At 50.7% G+C, this 22,235-nt stretch overlaps 6 protein-coding genes across 6 annotated transcripts; 3 read left to right on the top strand and 3 right to left on the bottom strand.

Annotated features, from left to right (window-relative positions):
- Positions 1 to 60: 60 nt before the first annotated feature.
- On the bottom strand, positions 61 to 625 carry TGAM01_v210148 (hypothetical protein; the record flags this gene model as incomplete). Its single annotated transcript, XM_024550730.1, has 2 exons — positions 61 to 442; positions 510 to 625. The coding sequence occupies 2 exons, from the start codon at positions 623 to 625 to the stop codon at positions 61 to 63; spliced, it is 498 nt and encodes a 165-aa protein (XP_024404519.1).
- A 2,041-nt stretch (positions 626 to 2,666) lies between these two features.
- On the bottom strand, positions 2,667 to 5,353 carry TGAM01_v210147 (hypothetical protein; the record flags this gene model as incomplete). The annotated part of the gene is made up of 7 exons (XM_024550729.1): positions 2,667 to 3,936; positions 4,004 to 4,094; positions 4,194 to 4,525; positions 4,588 to 4,636; positions 4,697 to 4,751; positions 4,821 to 5,209; positions 5,287 to 5,353. 7 exons carry the CDS (start codon positions 5,351 to 5,353, stop codon positions 2,667 to 2,669), a joined length of 2,253 nt encoding a protein of 750 aa, XP_024404518.1.
- Positions 5,354 to 7,437: 2,084 nt separating this feature from the next.
- On the top strand, positions 7,438 to 8,483 carry TGAM01_v210146 (geranylgeranyl transferase type-2 subunit beta; the record flags this gene model as incomplete). Its single annotated transcript, XM_018805768.2, has 2 exons — positions 7,438 to 7,801; positions 7,864 to 8,483. 2 exons carry the CDS (start codon positions 7,438 to 7,440, stop codon positions 8,481 to 8,483), a joined length of 984 nt encoding a protein of 327 aa, XP_018660958.2.
- Positions 8,484 to 10,305: 1,822 nt separating this feature from the next.
- TGAM01_v210145 (hypothetical protein) lies at positions 10,306 to 12,299 on the top strand (the record flags this gene model as incomplete). The annotated part of the gene is made up of 4 exons (XM_024550728.1): positions 10,306 to 10,638; positions 10,707 to 11,087; positions 11,140 to 11,470; positions 11,770 to 12,299. 4 exons carry the CDS (start codon positions 10,306 to 10,308, stop codon positions 12,297 to 12,299), a joined length of 1,575 nt encoding a protein of 524 aa, XP_024404517.1.
- Positions 12,300 to 13,013: 714 nt separating this feature from the next.
- TGAM01_v210144 (hypothetical protein) lies at positions 13,014 to 16,364 on the bottom strand (the record flags this gene model as incomplete). Its single annotated transcript, XM_018805770.2, has 2 exons — positions 13,014 to 15,559; positions 15,611 to 16,364. The coding sequence occupies 2 exons, from the start codon at positions 16,362 to 16,364 to the stop codon at positions 13,014 to 13,016; spliced, it is 3,300 nt and encodes a 1,099-aa protein (XP_018660960.2).
- Positions 16,365 to 18,375: 2,011 nt separating this feature from the next.
- On the top strand, positions 18,376 to 22,188 carry TGAM01_v210143 (hypothetical protein; the record flags this gene model as incomplete). Its single annotated transcript, XM_018805771.1, has 3 exons — positions 18,376 to 20,879; positions 20,948 to 21,636; positions 21,707 to 22,188. 3 exons carry the CDS (start codon positions 18,376 to 18,378, stop codon positions 22,186 to 22,188), a joined length of 3,675 nt encoding a protein of 1,224 aa, XP_018660961.1.
- Positions 22,189 to 22,235: the final 47 nt, after the last annotated feature.

The following is a 22,235-nucleotide window of genomic DNA, read 5'->3' as shown; positions in this document are numbered from 1 at the left end:
GTGGGATGGCGCTTTGGCCTCGGGGCCCTTGGCCCTTGGATAGGAGACGACGTGCGACGGTCAGACTCCGGAGCGCACACAGCGCAGCAGCAAGGCAGCAGCAGCAGCAGCAGGAGCAGATACAGGAGGCGTCAGGAGACGCAATGCACAGGAGAGGCGGATCTTGCAGGCGATGCTGTGCCTCAGCGGTGCCGCGAGTGCTGGAATCCCACGATGCAAAGGGGCAGGCCGGTGGGGGTCGGCGAGACGAACGATAGACTGCAGCTTGTCGCTCCCAGCATCGGCTTGGCGAGCCGGTCCCAGGCCGTGGAGAAGGGAGAGGGGCGAACTTGTATCGACTACTGTAAGTGCGTGCGTGCGTGCCAGTGCAAGTACTTGCGACGGTCGTTGAGCCCCGGTGCTCGTAGCATATAAATGACTGGACTCGTGGCCGTAGATGCGCCTGTGAGGGCGAGCGAGCGAGTGTGTGGGTGTAAAGGTCAAGCAAGGCGCGCGCAAGGCTCACTCACGACACGATATATAACATGCAAAGAAAGAGAATACGAGTGTCTGATGGGGGTGCGTGCGCTGCTCGCGAGGTACCTCCAAAACGGTACGTATCAAGCCATGGATGGAGATTCAGCATTATGCCAGCAAACCGTCCAGGCCTGGGCGCTCTCTCCTTCTTCTCTCCATTGTCCGTTGCGCTCGCGATAAATGCGTGCTAAAGCGCAGAGGACAGGCGGTAAGGTAGTGGTACTAAGATGATACCACCTGCTCCCTGGGTCAAGACTAAATTTCATCTGGGGAGGATGGAATAGACGTGCAGAAACAGCACTAGTTGGTCCCCTCTGTTGGCGCTCTTTTCTTTACATGTACTCTCTAAAAACTGGGTGTGCCTAGGGATCTATGAAACGCAAAGCCAGCCAGGGCCAACAGATGCCCCCCTCTGCTTTATTGTCCGATGTGCAAAGTATTGATACACTAACAAAGCCTCAGTCGCTTTGAAAGTGGTGCTTCACTCAATTAAATACCGTAACTAGTATGAATTCGCGTCGCGATACTGGCGATTACAGAAAAAGCTTGAAGTTCCAGTCCATGCCCTAAGCAATCCCTTTCTGGGGCAGCTCTGTCGATAGTGGTACCTGGCCTGGCTAAAACGGAGTGGAGAGTCGCTGGCAAATGCGCCAGGTACAGAAGCGCCATTGGCAGGAAGCCACCAAGAATGGAGCCAGGTGGCTGCTAGACAGCGACTACCGCTTTTAGAAGGCCACTGCGCCAAAGCACCAGTCACGCTGGGGCAGGCACCTAGCGTTTAGTGGTCGCATCTTTCCCTTTCTCTGCTGCGAGCACACGCGCCATCGCATCTGAAACGCCTCGGTGGCCCCGGGAAAGAACCGCTCTTTCAGGGGTTGCGGCCCACGTGATTGGCTGCGTTTGGCGGCGGCTTCCCCACTTGCTTCTAAGCACGTTGTGAAGCACGTTGTACCAAATACGGCGGTGCTTGCTGAGGGCATCTCCCTTGCAGGGCTATCAGACATCGATTCAGGAACATGTCAGCCTGACCCTGCAGCGTTCGCGTATATTGTTTTGAGCGCTTTTTGGGTCTCACAGCTCCAACCAATAAATCGTACTAGTATGGGCGACGACTATTTGATACTTTAAGAAGTGCGCAGTAGCAACCTGGAGTTTATACTCTGTTTGATGCACCAACCGAGGAAGAATAGCGCCTCTGATCACTGCGCCAAGGTACCTATGGACCTTCCCTGCAAAACGTGATGCAAGCGACCCGCGTGTCAAATTGAACAAAGTATCAGCACCTCCGAGCTGCTAGTGTTGGCAGGATGGCATGGGGTACTTGGTACATGACAGTCGTTCGTCATCGCTGCGACGCTAGGGCATTGTACGACACACATGAATCCCAATCCGGCCCATTACACGAGGCTTGACACGAGTCTCAGAGGAACAGTTTGGAAGATTGCATATGATGTAGATCGGCAAGCATCCCCCTTTTTTCTAAAAAAAGAAGAAGGATCGAAAAGGAATGAAGGGAGCATAATTGATTACTGCATACTACGATATACATGCCTCCTGCTCTGTACTGCCTTCGACTTCATACTGCGGCAATGGCAATCACGAGTTGTAAAGGTACATGCACCTACGTATAGGAGGAAGCTTGCCGCAGAGGCAGCCAGAATATCCGCAGTGATGCATCATTTTGCGTCTTAGCCTGCAGATAGCAATCCATGTGACCACCAAAAGGGACGCCGCTATTGGGCATTGGGCCACAGTGGCGGCCATGCGATTCAATTATCCGGCGTTACACCCACCCCAAATTGATGACTAGCCCAAGACCTGAGCCGTGCCTTCAGTAGCATGCAACGACACCCAGCAGTGGTGGGTGCCGCCTGTTATTAGAGGCTTATTCATCAAGCATGTCATGATTGAGATGTCAAGACTGAAAGTCGCCAAGCAGATGGTAGCTAGTAGGAGTATCACACATATGACTGATATTAACACCTCGAAATCTAAGGATGAGTTTTAATATGAGATGCGATTAATTACAGATTTCAGTTTCTGCGTATAACACAATACTTTAATATTCATCTTGGTACTTATTACTACTGTTTCATTTCCATCATTATATATCGTCATTTGACTTCCGTAAAAAGCAAGGTATCCCCTTGTTACAAGCAAAGTGCGACAAGCATAACAACGGCAACTACCTTGACATTTCTCATCGCAGCCGAAAACAATCCAGGTGCTGCTTCGCTCTTGGGCACGGTAGTTGCCGAAGTAGACGGAAGCCCAGTTGACGCTGTGTTGGCTGAACCAGCATCTCCTCCGGCTGGGCTTCCAAAGCTGGCAGCTGAGGTCTCGTGTGAGCCGGACACAGCAGTTTCGCTAGATGCGGTCTCACCAGCAGCCACTGAGCCGGTTCCCGTGGCATTGCCTCCAGTCTCATTACCAGCACTGTTCTCTGCGCCTGCACTTCCGGTTCCAGTTTCAGAGGCCGAAGACTCAGGAGTGGGCAGTGACAAAGTAGTTCCTCCTAAAGTAACGGGAGCTCCTCCGGGGGTCAAAGTCGTAGAGCCAAAGACGAACTCCGACTTGGAATTCTCGCTAAACGTAGCTGAACCGACAACGATGACCGATGAGGGAGGCTGACCCCCGTTTCCAGTATGCTGCGGAGCTGGTGATGAGTTGGTGGCGCCCCCGGTTTGGCCTTGGGTCTGAGACGGGCTACCGCTTCCTGAGCTGCCGTTGGTTTCTGAGCTGCCACCGCCAGCGTTGTTATTGTCTCCCGTCGGTGGTGGCGGCGGTTGTTCGTTGCTACTACCCGGAGAAGAAGGATTGGAAGCTGGAGAACTGGAAGGCTGAGGGCCACTGCTGCCGCGACCGGCCGTAGTTGCGGGGGGAGGGTTGGTCCCTTCAGAACTTGTATCAGATGCCGGAAGTGAAGGCGGGGAGTTGTTGGGTGCAGACGAAGCTGGCGCCGAAGAATGAGGTGCCACCGGTGGGGATGAAAGAGGTGAAGCTGACGAGGCTGATTGAGGGGGAGGAGGAGGGGGTAGAGGAGATGAAGATGACTTGGGAGGTGGTGGCGGAGGAGGCACTGAGGAAGACTGGGCAGGAGGAGGAGGAGGAGGAGATGAAGATGATTTAGGGGGAGGAGGAGGGGGAGGCGAAGACGAGGGTGTTGTCTGAGGAGGAGGTGGAAGGGGAGAAGATGAAGATTTTGGCGGAGGAGGCGGCGGTGGTAGAGGCGTGGAAGATGATTTAGGGGGAGGCGGCGGCGGCGAGCTTGTCTGAGGAGGGGGGGGAGGAGGAGTGGAAGAAGGCAGAGCGGGAGTCGTACTTCTAGGTGGACTGGGAGTTGTCGAGGCTTGAGAAGGCGTTGAAGACGTTGGTACGAGCACAGAGACGGGGCTCAGTGCCGAAGGAGGATCATAAAACCTAGAAATAAAAGAACGGCGCATTGTGAGAATATGTTGATAACAGGCAGAAACTCATGTAAACTCACCCTCCGATGGCATCACTAAGACACGCGCCCCAGCCCGGTTGTAAGCTTCTGACTCTGTCGGGAATGACAATCGTGGGATGACAAGGGTCAGCTATTTAGTGAATATAACGTTAGCACAGATGTCTTCAAGTCATGTCTGGATCGTGATATGAGGAGACACAGAAGGAAAATTCAAGCACTAAAAACATACTTGAACTAAGAAGGAAACCAGCATTAGATGGGTTTCCGGGAATGTATGAATAGCCCGATATTGTCGAACAGTTTCTCTCCAGATCTTTGGTGTTGAGCACAGCAGACCCGTCGGGAGAGAAGAGTGTGGCCGCCGGCTGTGTACTAAAGCTGGTAATACCACTTGTTACCACAGTCACAACTTGTGAGGTGCCAACCACTGGGGTGAAGATCAGAGTTGATAATTCTGTCGGGGCAAAGGCCATGGTTGTATTGGCATAAGCTGATCCGACCATGCCGCAGTAGTCGAACGCTGACAAGGAAGAAAACCCAATGTAGATGGATGGAGACTCGCTATGATGCGGTTGTATTAGCCATGTTCACAACAAACACCGAAACTAGCTGCTTTCACTTACTATAACACTCCATTAGATGAAAAAGCTGTGATAGCAGGTGTCTCGGTAGCTAACGCAGTATCAGTTTGGGGAGTTCATGATCTTGAGAGTACGTCGCGTTTTGGCATACCATCAGTAAAGTAGAAGACTTCTACAGTAGAGGCTTGGATTGTGCAGCTATAACACTAGAAAGCGTAAAGAGATCACGTATTAGCGTCGGTAATCATTGCAGAATGTGTATCAGGCACACTTACACATGGAGATGTCGCAGATCCATACCAGAGGTTGGTGTCTGGCTCGATAATGTTCTCCGAATTTGTAATGACTGAAGTCAAATCCAAAACTGTTGTTATCACCGTCGTAGTACTGCTGAGACTTTCTGTAAAAGTAGTGACACCAGTTCCAATGGTCCTAGTAAGTGTCCGAGTAGGAGCGTCTGTTGCACGCAGCCAGGAGTTTACGGACCCAATGCATTGACATTGCAAAGCCGGGTCCGTCGAAAGGCTTGTATAAACTGAAATGGCTACAGCTTGGAGTACACTGACTTCAATAGTGCCGCATGTAAGGTTTCCAGATGCAGTAGTGGTAGATGGTACTGTGGTTGGCAGCGTCGCAGGCTGAGTAATGGTTCCGTTTACCGGGACTGAAGCACAGAAGAGGAATATGAGTATCAACTTGAGAAAATGACTCGGTAAATTATCAATTGGGGCGGTGACTTACACGGCGACGCCTGCACCACACCGCCAATGGCGAGCAGAGCAAGAGCTCTTCTGAGACCAGCCATCATATCACTCGTAACATCAACAACTTGAGGCCTAACGAGAATTAATGAGAGAAAGGATATAGACTACGAAAAAAAATCATCTACGCTAGAAATATTTTGTACACTCAGTCCTATTTGTAGGCATTGCTCCACAGCCCACTGCCAGCTAAGCGACTCAGCCCAACCAGGGGTACCAAGGCATGCGGCTCTTTGAGCGATAGGTCGCCCGGAGCAACTTGCCCACCCGGACATTTCACCTGTGTTGAGACATTATAACGTGTAATATGAATGCTATAAGTTGTGGGAAACTGTTTACGACGTGCTAGGTAGTAGGTCTATAAAGTATTTACCTACCTAATACTTGGAATTATCCTCCACTGTTTACACGCCAAAAAGTGTTTACTTGGAGTTGGTTTTCGAGTGTACTCGGCGGTGGAGTGACTTATACAAAGGCCCTTGTAGGAACCTTGACAATATTACTCAACAGTTAACAGTCCAGATGTCATAGCCCCCTGAGCATACAATAGTTCTATCACCTATATTTTACTATTAGTGTCAGTTGAGCCTCGTCAGCACTAGCGTGTTGTTTTAGGAGATATGATGTAGTTCAGCTATATATAGTTTCAAATCTGACTATCGAGAGTCTCGAAAAAGAACATATGAGCATAGGGAATGAGGAATGAGGAATGAGCGCAGGGCTCTATAATGTGAAAGGTCTATTCATGTTCAAGAAAGATATACAAGTAATCCCCAATTTTGGCACTTTCTTCTCACTTCATGGCGTGCTTACCTTCAGTAATCTTTTATGCGCTCATGAAGGATTTGTATTGTTTTTCTGATTAGTAGTACTATAATGGAGTCCTGAACGATAGTTCGTGCGTTTGTTGGCTGCCACACATCATAGTGGATTCTCTCTAAAATCTCACAAGCGGCCGCTAGCTGCCACGGAGACTACATGGACACAGCCAAAAAGAGCCCATATCAGCTGTTGTCGCTCTATACTGGCTCAATGATAGAGCTGAAGGAACGCCAGGACAGTCGTGAGCAGGGAGCCTATTGTATCCAAATCTGAAGAGAAGCATTCATACTACATGTAGGTGCCTACTCTTGCTCCGCTATTGATGCTTTACGGTTCTTCAAGTTGGCAACACTGCCATGTGAGCGTAAGGCGTCTAGATACATGTATACAAGTAACTTGATTCGGGCTTTGCTCGGAAGTTCGGCACAAGAAGACCGCATGATGGCTACCTAACAAGCCTTGAACTAATGAACATCAAAGCAATTTTCTTCTCCATAAATGACAACAAAACCAGGTTTTTTTCGTAGCACAATTTTACATAGCCGCGAGCAAGCACCCGCTGTAATAAGACCCAATGCGGAAAGCAGAGCCGCAAATAGGATCTATGGATGCATCAATGCAAGTCTACCTGGATATACTAAGCCACTCTTATTGCTAGTAGTTACATGTAATTGCCGAAGGCCTTGTTCAGAGTTATCAACTACGTGGGCAATTGAGTAAACGAATCCGGCAAGTATGACTCTATTCAGACTCAAATTACGATAGGCGCTGCCATGATACGAAATGCTTCTCTTAAGAGCCGCTTACAGCCACATGCATCTATCGGGTACGTAAGATGCCTGTATCGTTCAACCAGACTTTCCCTACGAGCAAGAGAAGATGAAGATTTTTCTGAATTTTAAGATCAAAGCGGGTAGGTTAGACACATATTTATTCTTAATCAAATATGAAATATCTACTAGGTACTACCGTCAAGACGTCTATCCCATTGTTATACGCGTATACCTAGCTCTTGGTACCTACGCGCCCCAGGGGTGTTTCTGGGCAGAGCTTCTGTAAAAGGTAACTCCTCTGAAAGGGCTTAGAAAATCTTTCAGGGCCTTTTATAAGGCTTAGAAATCTTTCAGTGCCTTTAAAAGGCTTCAAGGGCACTTACCAGAGGAGTGATCCCTTACAGACCTCTGTCCGGAAACACCCCTGGGCGCCTAGGTAGGCAGAGTGCTTAGGTAAGCGGGCTTCCAGCTGCGTCACTGAAGCGACTCTCAGAGGGTACTTTAGCTTCCATGAACTGCTCACTCGGCATATCACCATGGCCCAAGCAACTGCAGATACCAAGGGCCCCGAGCTGGCCACAGACGCTCATGTAAAATATGTCCTCACGTTGGATACCAAAACCGATGAGCTGGACTACTGGATGACAGAGCACTTGCGGCTGAACGGCGCATACTGGGGCCTGTGTGCACTCCATTTTCTCAGCCATCCTGAAGCTCTTCCGCGCAAGGAGACTATTGACTTTGTGCTATCTTGCCAGCACGAGAATGGCGGCTTTGGAGCTGCCCCCGGTCATGATGCGCATATCCTCTCTACTGTGAGTGCAGTACAGATTCTCGCCATGGTTGACGGCTTCGATGAGCTGGACGCTCGAGGAAAGGGAAAGGCCGTCGTTGGCAAGTGTACGTGTTGGCGGGCATGCCTATTGATTTCATAATCAATAATTTCCTAACATGTTTCACAGACATAGCGGATCTTCAGAATTCTGAGAGTGGAAGTTTCTACGGTGATGAGTGGGGGGAAGAGGACACAAGATTTCTTTACGGAGCTCTCAACGCCCTGTCCCTCCTCGGTCTCTTGTCGCTGGTCGACGTTGACAAAGCAGTATCACACGTCGTATCCTGTGCAAACTTCGACGGTGGCTATGGAGCGAAGCCCGGCGCAGAGTCCCACTCTGCCCAGATCTTTACTTGCGTCGCTGCTCTCGCCATCGCAGGGCGCCTCGATCTCGTGGACCAGGAGAAACTCAGCCGCTGGCTAAGCGAGAGGCAGCTTCCTGGCGGCGGACTCAACGGCCGACCTGAGAAGAAGGAAGATGTTTGCTATAGCTGGTGGGTCTTGAGCAGCCTTCAGATCATCGATCGCGTGCACTGGATCGACCGCCAGGCGTTGATCGACTTCATCCTGGGCTGCCAGGATCCCGAAAACGGTGGCTTCTCCGACAGACCTGGTGATATGGTGGACGTCTGGCACACATGCTTTGGCACCGCAGGGCTGAGTTTACTTGGATATCCTGGCATGGAGCCTGTGGATCCGAGATATTGTATGCCCAAGAAGATTGTTGCGAGAATTCTAGGGGAGTGAGGAGGATATACGGGGTTGGGTTTTGGGTGTCATCTACGATTCCTTCTTTTTCTTCGTGAAATATCTTGCCATGCTAGGTAGGAAATGTATGCTCTCGCATAACAAAAAATTACGGGCGATGCACTTGGCCAGGTATCGAGCGGCGGCAACATGGTGCAAGTGAGGAGGAGACGTTGCTTTCTTTTCCCAGTGGCAGCCACCCTGTAATGTCTAACACCAATGCCATATGCGTTGGTTACAAAGCTTTGCCCCCCAGTTGCCTTGGACCAATAAAGTGGTATATAGCTTTAGATTAGTACTACCCTAGAAATGAATGAAATTAGGTATCCAAGGCACAAGGCGAGGACTGCTTAAGGGAAAGTGTCGAGGTTGCAGTCCATCTAAACATTAACATGCAGCAGGGAACAAAACCACAGCTCTTTATCGCCTGGGCATTCGGATTGAAAGTCACACCAGACATCTCGTCAAATTACCACTATCTTCTATTTCAATCTGAAATAACCTGCACTGCCATGGGTTGCAAAAATACTCTAGTTTATAAAGATCTACAGTCTACTATCCTCTACGTTTTAATTACAGATATTACATCTTAGTTCACAGGCGCTGCTAGAAAAACGCAGGTGAAAGGAGGCCAGTATTGGTCACCCAGAGATGCCATAGAATGGAGCAAAGGGCAAGAGGAGCATGGCTTCTCGGTCCAAAAGCAAAAGCAGAAACTGCAAGTGGTAACAAATATCATGACCATAGAGGGATACTGATGAGATGCATTCCTACCAGGCATTGTGCGCTGCTTGGTGTTTGGCAGCCCTTTTTTTTTTTTTTTTTTTTTTAGGTGCCGTATCGCTATCAGTGAGAGATACCATAAAGAAGGAAGGCACGATGCACAACCACAACTACGCAATATCTTCACCCAAGATGGACTAGCCTCCATTATTCATGAGAGATGGAAGGAGGCTGAGGGTAGAAGAACGAAGCTGCTCGTCTTCTTCTCTACCTTACCCAGCACTTTGCAAAGAATCAAGCAGCAGCGTCTCTGTGGTGTGGTAACCAAAAGACTCAATATACGAGGCTCTTGCCCGGACACTGCCCGGACACTTCCTAGACACGTCCTTGACAGCTGCTGCGGCATCGACAGCATGGATTTTTCCTTCTTTGCCCAGAATCCGCGGCGTCTCTCAGGCTTCTCCCTGCGTCCTGGCCATTCGCTATTCTCTTGGGATGGAAGCGAGCCAAGTCTGGAGCTTCACGCGACACCTCAGCTGCCTCAATGGGTGCAGCCTCCTGGGGTGCTGCTTCCTCAAACGCTGTCCATCATCAAGCCCTGTCCGGACGTGGACGGCTACTATCCAATGGTGAGGCTCGTGACTTCTGTTCCTGTTCCATTCCTTTTGCACCTCTCCTCAATTCTCTTCCTTTCTTGCTACCTACCCAACCACCTACCAGTCTTCTCTTCCATCCGAACTGGGCTTGTGTGGATCTCTCTGCACCCTGTTGATCCCATTTGCTTCTTCCTTTAGTCCCTGCATACCCAGTTGCCCTTTTCCGAATCACGTCACTCTCAACCATTGCTTCTTTGCTTTCCGAGGCCACTCTAAGACCGTGTTTTCGACTCTCTGCTGTTATTGCTGTTATTGTTGCTGTTTCCTGCCCCGAGATCACCACTTGGGATTCGACCTGGCACTCTGGGTCATGAACAGGTTAGACTTCTCAGCAATATCTACACCGTTGCAGATAGATTAGCTGCGGTTGCGAAAAAACACGTTTTCTTTTTCGCATACTTTATAGTAAGAGTCGTTGCTAATGATGATTGAAACAGGACATGATGTCGGTTATCACCCCCGGTGCTTCTTCTGGGCCCAGTACCAAGCAGATACCTTTGCTCTGCACCGTTTGCCCTGAGACACCCCGGTTCTCCGATGTTTCTCACCTCCTCACGCATATTGCCTCCAAAGGCCATCTTCACCACGAGACTCAGACAAAGCTGAAGGCTCATCAAGACATTGCAGCCTCTGTCTCCCTTCAGCAGTACGAGCAGTGGTACAAAGAAAATGGCATCGAAGGGTTGCTTGTTGAAAGAATGAAAGCCAAGCAACTGAAAGAGGCTACAAGAAACAAGCGAGCCAGGGGAGCTACATCAGCGCTCGCTTCTTCAAAGGTATGCTTCCTAAGCTAGAAAATGGGTGAAGCGATTGAGCTATGTTTGTATAATAACGGAGATGGTAGCAACCCAAGAGAAGAATCAAGCGAACCGAGTCCGACACTCCTGTAAAGAATGAGCGCGAAGAATACCCCGTAGACTTTCCCGTTTATCCAGGGTTCTTTGTATCCGATATTGAAAATGAAGCTCCAGACGAGTTTTTGGTATCGGCCGACATGATGGCACTGAAGGGTCAAGTATGGCCAGGCATGGGCAAGATGGATTTGGCAAATGAGGACATGAAGCGTACTCGTAACCAAAGGAAGCCCAAATCCGCCATTGAGAAAATGAGGAGAACTTCTGAAGGCATTGAGCCCACGCAAGTTGTGATGACGGCCGAGTTTGAGGTTGAAAGGATCAAAGACGTGTATGATAGCTCTTCGCCAGTGCCGGACCAGGAGGAAACGGTTCGTATCTACGTCTCACATCTTTTCATGATTTGCAACTAACATCAATCAGACTCCGCCCAAAAAGGTAGCGAAGCCTCGACGAAAGCGAGGGGAGCCCCTGGCCGAGATTTCTGCCAACGTTCCTCGAGGAAATAGCCGTCGTATCACACGCAGCAATCTTGGACAAGGAAAAAGCTCCAAGCCGCATATGGGGTACAGCCGGACTGCAAGCTCCGACATCACTCCTCTTGGACAGTTCAAGCGTTCTCACGACATATTCCGAGATGAGGATACAATCACTGGTATACATATCTGCATTTTTATCAAAATTCCCTTTACTGATGTGATTCAGGACTCTATGACAATCGACCGCTATCAGGTTCTTCTCATAGGGAGCCGAGGTATCATCAACTTGGAAACACTTCTACGTATTCTGAATTCGTGCTAATCTCTCTCCGCATTCTAGGTTTGATCTGCGCAGCCGGGTTGGATTGCACCAATTGAACCCGATATCCCACTCTAATCTTGTATCTCCGACGCCGCAATCTCGGGATATTCCAGATAGATCATTCTCGGGACGAGAGATTAATAGAGGTAGAGGCCAAGAGCAGCCCTATTTTAGCATGGGTGCGCATGCTGGGCTGGGTTCGACAACCATCCTCGAATCTGACTATCATAATACTGACATTATTTCTACCAGGCGCTTTGAACCACTCGGATCTATATACCCTGAATGGAACATCGATCTACAATAACCCACCGCGATATCCTTTCGCCTCAAGCAACCACTTCAACACTCTCAGCCACGACCACTTTCGCCTTTCTTCAGGCCACCACGCTCAACATAAATTGGATGATTTTTCCAACCCTGGTACGAATGATGCAGTCTCAGCGACAAACCAGTTCCTGGATATGCCTGGCGCAAATCCTCTGTTCTCGCAGGACCGTCTCTTCTTTGGATCGGGTTCGGCACAAAATTTGTCTTCGTTGGGATTTACTTCGATAAACCGTAATCAAGATGCCGTCCATTCGATGCGCCAAAACCATGACCAATCCCAATCTGCCGCGAGCATCAAACTGGAGCCACAGCTCTGTGATGTTCTGGATGAAGGTAATATTGACGATGAAAAAGAGTCACGCTATACTGTACACGCCCTTTGGTCGCCACAAGGCCCTGACAACGACGTAGATATCGACGAAGATCTCCGACATGACGAACTGGAACTTTAATGCCTATTTTACGGTACCCAGTCGCTTAATGCTGGTATTATACATTATTGTTCCGCTATTTGAAACAGGCGTCTATCCGGGATATTACGGGGGCATTATCGGCGCATTTTATCCATCTTTAACTTTCCTTTTTGACTTCTCTCTAATATCGGGCCACGAGGCACCTCCAAGAGCTGTTCTCGGTATATTTTGACAAGGTGAGCTGAAAATGGAGAGGTTCATTATACCTAGATTGCTAATATGATGGCGAAGGACCCGTTGATACTACGATTCAAATTACATGAACTGACATACGTTTTTTTACACTGTAAGAAAAAAAAAACTATTTTCTGATGGCGCATTTTCTCTTTTTAGACGGTTGCAGCTACAAGGCTAGGTGTTTTCTTTAACAGAGTTTCTTTTGGGTGGGCTTCGGCGATTCTACGAGCATTTCTACAACTTGGGTTCCATATGGGAAAGGGACTGTTCAACGATATTGATAACTGATTTGAACAAGACAGTCTGGTTGGCGAGTTATTTTATTTGCTTAGAAGTGGCGGAACGCGCATCATATCATAGGTAACCATTTTGGCGTTCGTAAGATCCATACATTCTCTTATTTACACATGATAAATACAATATCATTTCGCTCTTTATAGACTTTGTACCGAATATAACCCATGCTAGATATTACGAAACGCACACTTCTCCTTTCTCGCTGATAAAGCTCAGTTGTTATAGCTGTTCTATAGCGGACACCAGATGATCTAATTGGTCCGAGCCAGCTTCCATGACTTCGGCAAGCGTCCTATATGCTCCTTGTAACCTTCGCCGCCTCATCTCATTTTCCAGTTGTTTTGACTTTTCCGCAGCGACATCAAGCACCTTCTTAGGAATACGGGCTAAACGGGCGACATTTAGCCCATACGAGCGATGGGCAATACCTTCTCCTACCTCATATAAAAAAGTAATTTCCTCTTCGCCATCCTCTCCTTTCTGCGCATTGAATTTCATGTGGACATTGGTGACGCCAGGCAGGCCGTCTGCAATGCGAGCGAGGTTTTGGTAATGGGTGATGAAGAGAGTGAGACACCTCGTTTCGGTCACAACGTGGTGCAGGACAGACTGAGCAATGGCGGCGCCATCGTGGGTGCTGGTGCCGCGGCCGAGCTCGTCCAGGATGACGAGGCTGCGCGGGGTGGCGGAGCGCAAGATGCGGGCTGTTTCGGATACCTCGACCATGAAAGTGGATTCACCGGCGAAGAGGTTGTCTCTTGCGCCGGCGCGGGTGTGGATGGCGTCGCAGAGGGTGAGGGTGAGGGAGTCGGCGGGGACGAAGGAGCCGATCTGGGAGAGGAGGACGATGAGGGCGACGGCGCGGACAAAGGAGGATTTGCCGCCCATGTTGGGGCCAGTGATGAGGTGGGCTAGGGCGGATGGGTGAGCGAGAGTGGTGGTGAAGGGGATGTAGCTGCTCTCAAGGGTCTGCTCCGCTATGGGGTGGCGGCCTTGGGAGATGGAGATGGATGGTTCGGAGGTGGAGGGGAGGAATGTGGGTTTGCTGTAGCCTGGCTGAGCGGCGACTTTGGAGAGGGAGAGGAGGCAGTCGAGAGTGGCGAGGGCGGAGATGGCATCGCGCAGAGGCTGGTATTCGGCAGCTATTTCGGCCAGGAAGTCTTTAAAGGCCTTGTCGCAGGCCGCAGCGAGGGCTTCGCGACTCTGGTCACGCTCGGTAATGAGACGGATGACCTCGGGGGTGTGGAAGCGCGAGAGGGCCTTTGTGCCGGAGATTTTGCTCCAAGAGGCGGGGACGTTCTTGATGTCCTTGTTGGGAACGGCGATGAGATATTCGATGCCTGCAACAGTAACGTATTCGACCGTCTTTTGTTTAATCTTTTGTGCGGCGACGGCGCGGTGTTCGTCGAGTTCGTGCTCGACGTGGGCAATTCCCATCTGGTGGTCTTGAATTTCATCGGTGTGGAACTCCTCTCGGAAGAAGCCGTATTTATCGTCTTTCTTGGCAGCATACATGTTAATGCGATCAAGGTAGGAGATGACTGTATCCAGGATCTTGGGCAAGGCGACGATGGCATTGACGATTAGGGGCGAATCAAAGGCAACATCAGAGGGTGACTTGGTAGAGGAGTAATGACTGGCAATCTTTTGCAAGTTTTGGAGCGCGGTTAAGAGCTCTGGCCTGGTGCATTTACCGTAATAGATGCGAATGAGACTGCGTTCAAGATCTGCTTTGGTCGTGGAGAGGAGTCTTTCTAAATCGTCGACAGGGGAAGTGGACTGCTTGTCGAGAAGCTCCTGCACGGCGGCAAGACGCTCTTCTAAACGCTCTCTGTCCAACAAGGGGCGGCCGACCCATTTTCGGAGAAGGCGCTGGCCGAACCGAGTGAGAGTCTTGTCAACGGCCCAGAAGAGACTACCCCTGTGGGAGTGATCGGTGGAGTTGCGGTAGATTTCGAGGCTTTCTAGGGTTGTACCATTAACCAACATGTGGGATCGCGTACTGAAGCTCTGAAAGTATTTCGTCAGACCGAATATGTGCTCTAGGCCGTATTCCTGTAGGTGGGTAATCATGGCGGATAGACAGATGGTGACCGCCTCAGGAAGCTTCAAGACCTTGTCAAGTAGAGCACTCGCGGTCTCGTTGTCTGATGCCTCCTTTACTTTGTCGGCGTAGAATTGCGTGACATGCGAATAGGCCTCGGCAGCCATGGTTTTGCTTTTGGGTACACGCTCAACGCGACTGCGGTCGCCAAAGACGTTGGTACTGCTGCCTGACAGATGCAATATCAACTTATCTGTGCCTTTGGTGAGATCGCCCACAATGACGAACTCGCAGGGTGATATGTGCAAGAGGCGTGTCTCAATCTCGCTTCGCATAAAGCCGTCCTCAAAGGTGTCATAGATGATATCGCCAGTAGCGGGTTGCACGGCCAGAATACCGACATTCACGTTTTCATCTGCGCCAGAGCCTTTGGTTGCCGTTTCTGTGATGCAAAGCAGATAGCCTCCAGAAGGGGCAGAGGCGTCTTGGCTATCCAGCTCTCCATTCTCATCGATATATGTCCCTTTTGTGTAGACATTGGTGAGCTTGCGGACAAAGGGGGCATTTCTGTTGTCGCCGGCTTTCTTCAGCGCCGCAGTCTCGAGTTGCCGCACGACTCCGACTTTGTGGCCGGCAGCGACGAGTCGCTTGGCGTGAACGGGTAATCGGTGAACCGGGATGCTGGCCGACGCGAAACGATCCAAGTGAGCCTCCGAAGGATCTAATGCTGGTCAGCGAAGCTGTATCAAAGGCATTAAACAAGAATACATACGCTCATCATATCGCATTTTACCCGGTATGCATACGATGCTTAGCTCTTTGGCAGCCACCCGAGCATCTTCACCAAAAAATCGAAACTTGTACCCAACCTCGACGATCAATACAGTGTCCATGTGTTTCCGCTTGATTTCCAGGAATTGCAGCTCCATCGGTGTTAGCTTTCCTGTCTTCGATCCCTTCTTCTTGGCCTTGGAGGCAACCGGAGCCTCGTCTTCTTCGGGATCTGCGTCGGCATCCTCATCATCACCGGCTGGGGCGCCGTCCTGTGCTTTCAAGGAACGCCAAGCCAAGGCATCTGGATGGCCCAATTTCTTGACAAATTTCCTGTGCAGCTCTTCATTATTCCTTTTCGTTGCTTCGTCGTCATTATCGCTCTCGTGACCGATATCTTCTTGTGAATTCGTGTCATTGTAATGGTAACGTCGTACTCGTGTGGATGAAGGACTTTGGTTGCTAGGAGCTGTGGCAACAGCGGAATCTTTGTTGAAAAAGGAGCTTTTCTCATTGCTAGCCTCAGGACCCTTGGTTCTCTTTGTTGCATTCTCAGCAATGCTGTCGGATTGTTCGCTATCTTTTTCGAAAGGCCGTTTTCGTGATGGCAGATCCCGGTCTCTTGCGGGAGTCGGCGAAGATGGCACCGCAGGCTTCTGAGAGGATTGTGACGCAGTGCCATTGGCAGCCCTTGGCGTGAAGAATGCAGTTAAAGACTTCTGCTTTTTCTCTGGAGGTTTCGATACAGGCGTCATGATGAAACTGAAGCTGACAGCTCTACCAAAAAGGCTGTCTTGGTAGTACCACCCTCACAATCAAAGTACCGACCGCTACAACTTGATTAAAACGTGAGGTAGTGTCGACCTCTCAACGCGTCCAGCTCTCCGGCACGCGTTGAAAGGCCCCATATTTTGCCTGGTTAGGAAATGTCTACGTCAGGGTCTTATCTTATCACCCACCACTAAACCACCTATTTTTGCTTTACTTCCAGGTAGGATTTGGAATATTCACCATGAAGCTTTACTTTTTTATTCCTGAAACTCGATATACTTCTGAATCTAAGATCAGACACAAGGCTTGACGCAAGCAGTTGAAAGATTGAAATGTCGATATCACGCCGGAGCTAGGGGCGCACAGCGGCGCTGTACAGTAAGAAGTCAGGACATGGTCCAACTACATGTTCCCAAGCTTTTTGCTTGCGTCAACTGAACATGCCCAGACGGTATTCAAACCGGAATATTGTGACTTCTTGCAGCAATTGGAAACAAAAGACTGGTGATGACGATGACGCTCATGAAGCTTTGAGCAATGTGCTGGCATAGCTTACGGCGCACTAGCACTCAGGAGATGCAAAGCTCACGGGGAGTATACTGGTATGGGCAACAGAAAGACGCTTCGAACATGGCTCCTGATGCATTAGCCATATACCTTCAAGTAAAATCGCTACTCTCCGTTCGAGCCGTCTAGCTGGGTTCTTGCCGCCCAGTCTCATACCCGCTCGTCTTGTAAATCACAGCCCTGAGCTAAAAGCGTCTAAGTGACATCTCATCACCTTGCATCTAGCTCCTGGCCTTGTCCAGGGATAGATGCTGCACGCTCAGCGCCGGCGCGCTCAGCCTCCGCTTTACTATGCGATTCCATTTGGCTGTCGCAGCTGATGAGGCCTTTGCAAGTCTCGGCGTCGACATGCCAGCGCTTCCATCTCGCATTCATAGGCCGTTGGGTCTCGTGGCGGCACAGCCAATGGAGCCTTGTCAGGTCGCCGGCGCTTACAGGGCTAGCGGAATGGAGCTGCGCAGCCAATCAGCGGCAGTCGCGGGGTCTGCCACGGCTCTCCACGTTGCAAGCCTGCCGCCACTAACTCTGCTGGCTCCAGACAGGACCCTCCTTGTCTTTGTCTCTTCGTTTCTTTCAGCCACGGCGCCGCGACAGCTTCGCATTGCCGCCGAGGGCCCCTGTTTGGGGTCGCGTTGCAGATGCTCTCGCCTGTCCTGGCGATGCAGACATGGAGCTGCGGTGCGTGGCCTGATATCGATAGCGATGCAGATGCTGTAGCTGGTACTGGGTACTTGCATTTCACATCTCAGCGTGCATCTCTCGTGGTACCAGATACTCCATAGACGTTGCCGCTACCAGGTGGCATTTAGCTAGCAGAATAATCTCACTTTAAACTCTACAGCCACCCGTTTTGGCGCCCTGTTCCATTTCCCTTCTCTTTTCTCTTTCTCTTCATGTTCACATCATTTTTGCGCGTCCGGCCGATTCTCACTTCTGTATTCCTCATCCTCCTACACAGCTCGGCATCTCACTTACAGTACAGGCCCTGTTTTGTTGCAGCGGGCCGTGCGGCCAGTTCTGCGACCCATCCGCTATTTGGAAACCAGAGGGGCAGTACAGGTACAAATCCGGATTGTGTCAACCCCGCCACCAGCTTCAGGGTGCCGCCACGTCCATTCTAAGACTACCTAACTTACTACCTATACCGAGGGACGTCGATAATCTCACGCAGCCCAACTGCATGAACAGTTCTCGACTGCTCAGTGGAAGTCCAGTTTAAACATTCCTTTCAGTTGTTTGCGTCATCTCTCTAGCGCCTCGTCGCTGCTAGATCAGTACATAGCTCATTCTTGGGCGCTCTGATATTCGCTTCTGCTGCTGTCGTCCACGCCGAGTATGCTTCTCTCTTCTACTACCTTTAACCCTCTGTTTACTGATAGAAGCTCTGCTTGCAGCTTATAATCAAAATCTCTTCCCACCTCAGGGAAAATGGAGCGCAGCCGTGGCGTCCCTGACAATGAGCTTTTCCTCAGCAAGCCTGCGCCAGAAGATTGCGACAGCCCAACGGTAGAGCCGTTGCGCATATTCAAGCCGCAGAGTCCCAATCCTCATTCTCGCGTCTCTTCGACTTCATCGAGCAGATTGACCTTCCCTCTTCCTCCTGGCGCATCGAGTTCTGCCGCTCCTCTGCCTTTTCCAGATGACGACGACATCCGAAAGCCGACTGCCCCAAAGCCATATGGCTCGGCTTACAACGATACGAGCCCTCGACTAGACACAAACATTGCTGCGGAGAAGAAGCCAGGTCTTGCTGAGAGACGAGGTGCTGCGCCGAAGCCCATTCACTCTCCATCCAGCCCTGATGCCGACTATGGCCTCTTTGCGAGGCCCCTGCAGGATAAGCCTGCTGCTTCGACAACAAACTACCCAACCTACCAGAAGACGTATTACCCGCCGCCTGGAGGAGCTGCATCTGGGTCTTCCAGCAGCACTCCGGCGCAACAGCAGCAGCAATATCAAAAGCCTCCACAAGCTCAACAGTATCAACAACCTCAGCAGTATCCACAGCCACAGCAGGCCCAGGCGCCACCGCAGCCCCCAAAGATCCCCCAGGTTGAAAACCTGGCGTCCAATGATCCCGGTGTCAATCGCTTTGCTTCAACGGCCTCGAACTCAACTACTAGAGCCAGCAGAGGCTCACCTCCACCTCCAGAGACTCCTATTGTAGAGCCTGGCAGCGTTCCTGGCGGGGGCATCGAGGCCCGATATGCCGCGTCGGGCATTTCCGGCACGGCAACTTTGACCAGCCTTCAAGCTTCTCAGGTTCAGAGCGCCGCTGCTGCTCAGAGATTGGCACAATACAACAATCAAACGCCGCAGCCTCAGCGCCCTTGGACACCCACAGAGTCTCCCGACCAGGCTCCTTCTGGTCCTCCAACTGTATACCAGGGCATGAATGAGATCTCGTCACCTCAACCACAGAATCCAGTCTTCAGCCCGCCTCCTCAGCAACAGCAGCAGCAGCAGCAGCAGCAGCCGCCGCCAGCGCAGAATCAGATCAACTCCCCCGCTCAAGCCAGCGTTTTGGAACAAGATTTTCAACGCTTGAGCACCAGTTCTCCTCCGCCCGCTTACTCCAGCGTGAATCCTGGCGGGCGAACCGGTTACCCAAATGAGAAACAGCGGCCGCAGCAAGCCAATCCAACACCAGCAGCTGCTCCTGTTCCTGCTACACCTCAAGCTTCTGTGGCCACCAGTTCAGTAACACCAGCCAAAGAGACAGTGGTGGCTGCAGCTACGGCCGCTGCCACGGCTGCCGCCGCCGCAGGCCTCGTCTCTGCAGCTGCTCCTCATAATCAGGGTCACCCTGCATTTGCAAATGATCCCCGGCCGGAGCCCAATGTTCAACATGCTCAAGTGGTAACCATGCCCCCGAATCTCGCAGCTTCTGGTCCTGCTTCTCCGCCACCCCTGCCTGAAGGATGGATAGCCCATCTCGATCAGAACTCGGGCCAGTATTATTACATTCATTTGGCTACCCAGGCAACCCAATGGGAGTTTCCCAAGGGGCCGAACCCTATCCAGCATGATCAAGCTCCCCTCTCGCCCACGGCTTCGACCTACGGAAACCCTCTGGCGTCTCCCATGTTTGGAAAAACACCAATGGCTTCCCCCATGTTTCCTCCACACACTCCTGGTTACGCTGAAAGCATCATGAGCGTTGCAGCTTCACAGGCTCCGACTCTTGGCTTCACAGGTCCACCGCCAAGTGCTGGCGTGGACATGTACAGAATCCAGCCAACCAACGGAGTGTATTTTGGCCCTTACCTGAAATACGTCAATATGAACATTGAATCTGGTAAATGGTATGGAAGCATCCTTATTGTGACAGATGCGCCTCAACCGCCTACGATTCATTTACACCAGAGCATGGATCTTTCCCCAAATCCTAAGCAGCTTATTCCTCACGCCATTTACGTCCACCAACGCTGGACTTTCTATAAATATGAGATCGAGATCGACATGGCAGAGGTCACTGAACGATGGACCTACGCTGTTACATCGCACCTTGGATGTACACGCTACGAATTTGTCGTGGCAGGCAGGCACGAGACTGCATGGAGATTCATTGCCCACTCAGGTAATGATTTCGCAGTCAGCACGTCTCAAAATGAACGCTCCAAGCTGGGTGGCGTGGGTTTCATGTGGAAGGATGTTCTCCAGAAGAATGTGGAATGCGGCGGTTTCCACGTACAGCTTGGACTGGGTGACCAGATTTATGGCGATCGACTATGGAGAGAGGTGCCACTGATGAAGCAGTGGCTGGCTATGAGCGGAAGAGACAACAAGAGAAACACGCAATGGACTGCACGCCATGAGGAGGACGTAAGCCATGCTTACTTCCATTACTATACCAGCCACTTTGATCAGCCTTATCTGAGAGAAGCTTTTGCGCAAATTCCTCACGTTTTGCAGATTGATGACCACGATATGTAAGTGCAAAGGAAAAGGGGGAGAAGGAGTCCATCCATCGTTGACAAGATTTCTAACTTTTCCCTAGTTTTGATGGATTTGGATCGTATCCTGATTACATGCAGTCATCTGCCATCTTTAAAAACACTGGCCGGGTAGCAGCAGACATGTATCTGCTTTTCCAGCATCACACCACGGCAGAAATGATGCGCAACGTCAGCACTGACCATGACATCTTCACCATTACCGGTACTGGGTGGCATTTCGTCAAATATCTTGGCCCGGCAATGGTCGCGATCGGTACAGACTGCCGATCCGAGAGAACTCAGGCTCGTGTGATGGCAGGGCCAACCTACCAGGGAATTTTCCCCAAAGTCGCGACCTTACCACCTTCTGTCCAGCATGCTATTTGGATGGTATCAGTTCCTCTGATATACCCCAGATTGGATACCGTGGAAAGCCTGGCAAATACTGTTGCTGCAGGCAAGAAGGCTGTCAACACAACATACAATATCCTTGGCAAGGTCACAAGCTCTGTGGCGGGTGTTGTTGGCGGCAAAGAGATGGTAGCGCAAGGCTTCAGTCAAGTCAAGAAGGCTGTCGGCAAGTCTGGACTTATGGGCAACGTCCTCAACCAATTCGGCGAACTAGACATTCAGGAAGTGCTTAAAGATATGTGGACTCATGAGTCCAAGGATCTCGAAAGGACGTATTTTATTCGTACCCTTCAGGGCATCTCACAGCAGAAGGGTATTCGCATGACATTCTTATCTGGAGGTAAGCCACAAGCCAGCATATTCTTTCCAGTTATATAGTACCGCTTATACTGACATTATTGATTTGGCAGATGTCAACTGTGCAGGAGCTGGTCTTGTGCATGACCCAACTCACCCTGGAGATCACAAAACAATGTACCAGGTTATCACGTCGCCAATCGTATCCGCCCCTCAGAGCACTTACGTGTTAAAATTACTCCATAACCAGAAGACGCTCTATGTGCCACAAAATGGTCAGAAATCCACGCACGAAGTGTCTGACACTAAAGAAGATATGATGGAGATTTTCCATACAGACGCTAGCGGAGCGGGCAGGGAGCTGAAGAAGCTCATGGGTCGCAGGAATTATGTGGCAGTCGTTGCCTATGACCACGACGCCGTCATGGCCCAGAGCCAGGGGCCTTTCAGCCCCAACCCAAGCCTTCACAATCAGCAGCAGGGCCTGTCTAAGCTTAGCCTTGCGGTTGATTTCGTTGTGCAGGGTGATGGTGCTTTTACAGCCACTACTAAATATGGCCCTGTGATTATTCCTCACTTGGAGTATGGAAGATGAAGATTTTAGAATACCTGCTAGATGGCTGTGAGAAGAAAGAGCTGGGG

Source organism: Trichoderma gamsii, assembly GCF_001481775.2.
Source record: "Trichoderma gamsii strain T6085 chromosome Unknown Scaffold_57.2, whole genome shotgun sequence".
NCBI classification, from domain to species: domain Eukaryota; kingdom Fungi; phylum Ascomycota; class Sordariomycetes; order Hypocreales; family Hypocreaceae; genus Trichoderma; species Trichoderma gamsii.
Note: the sequence above shows the minus strand (reverse complement) of the source record. Positions and strands in the feature narration are given on the sequence as shown.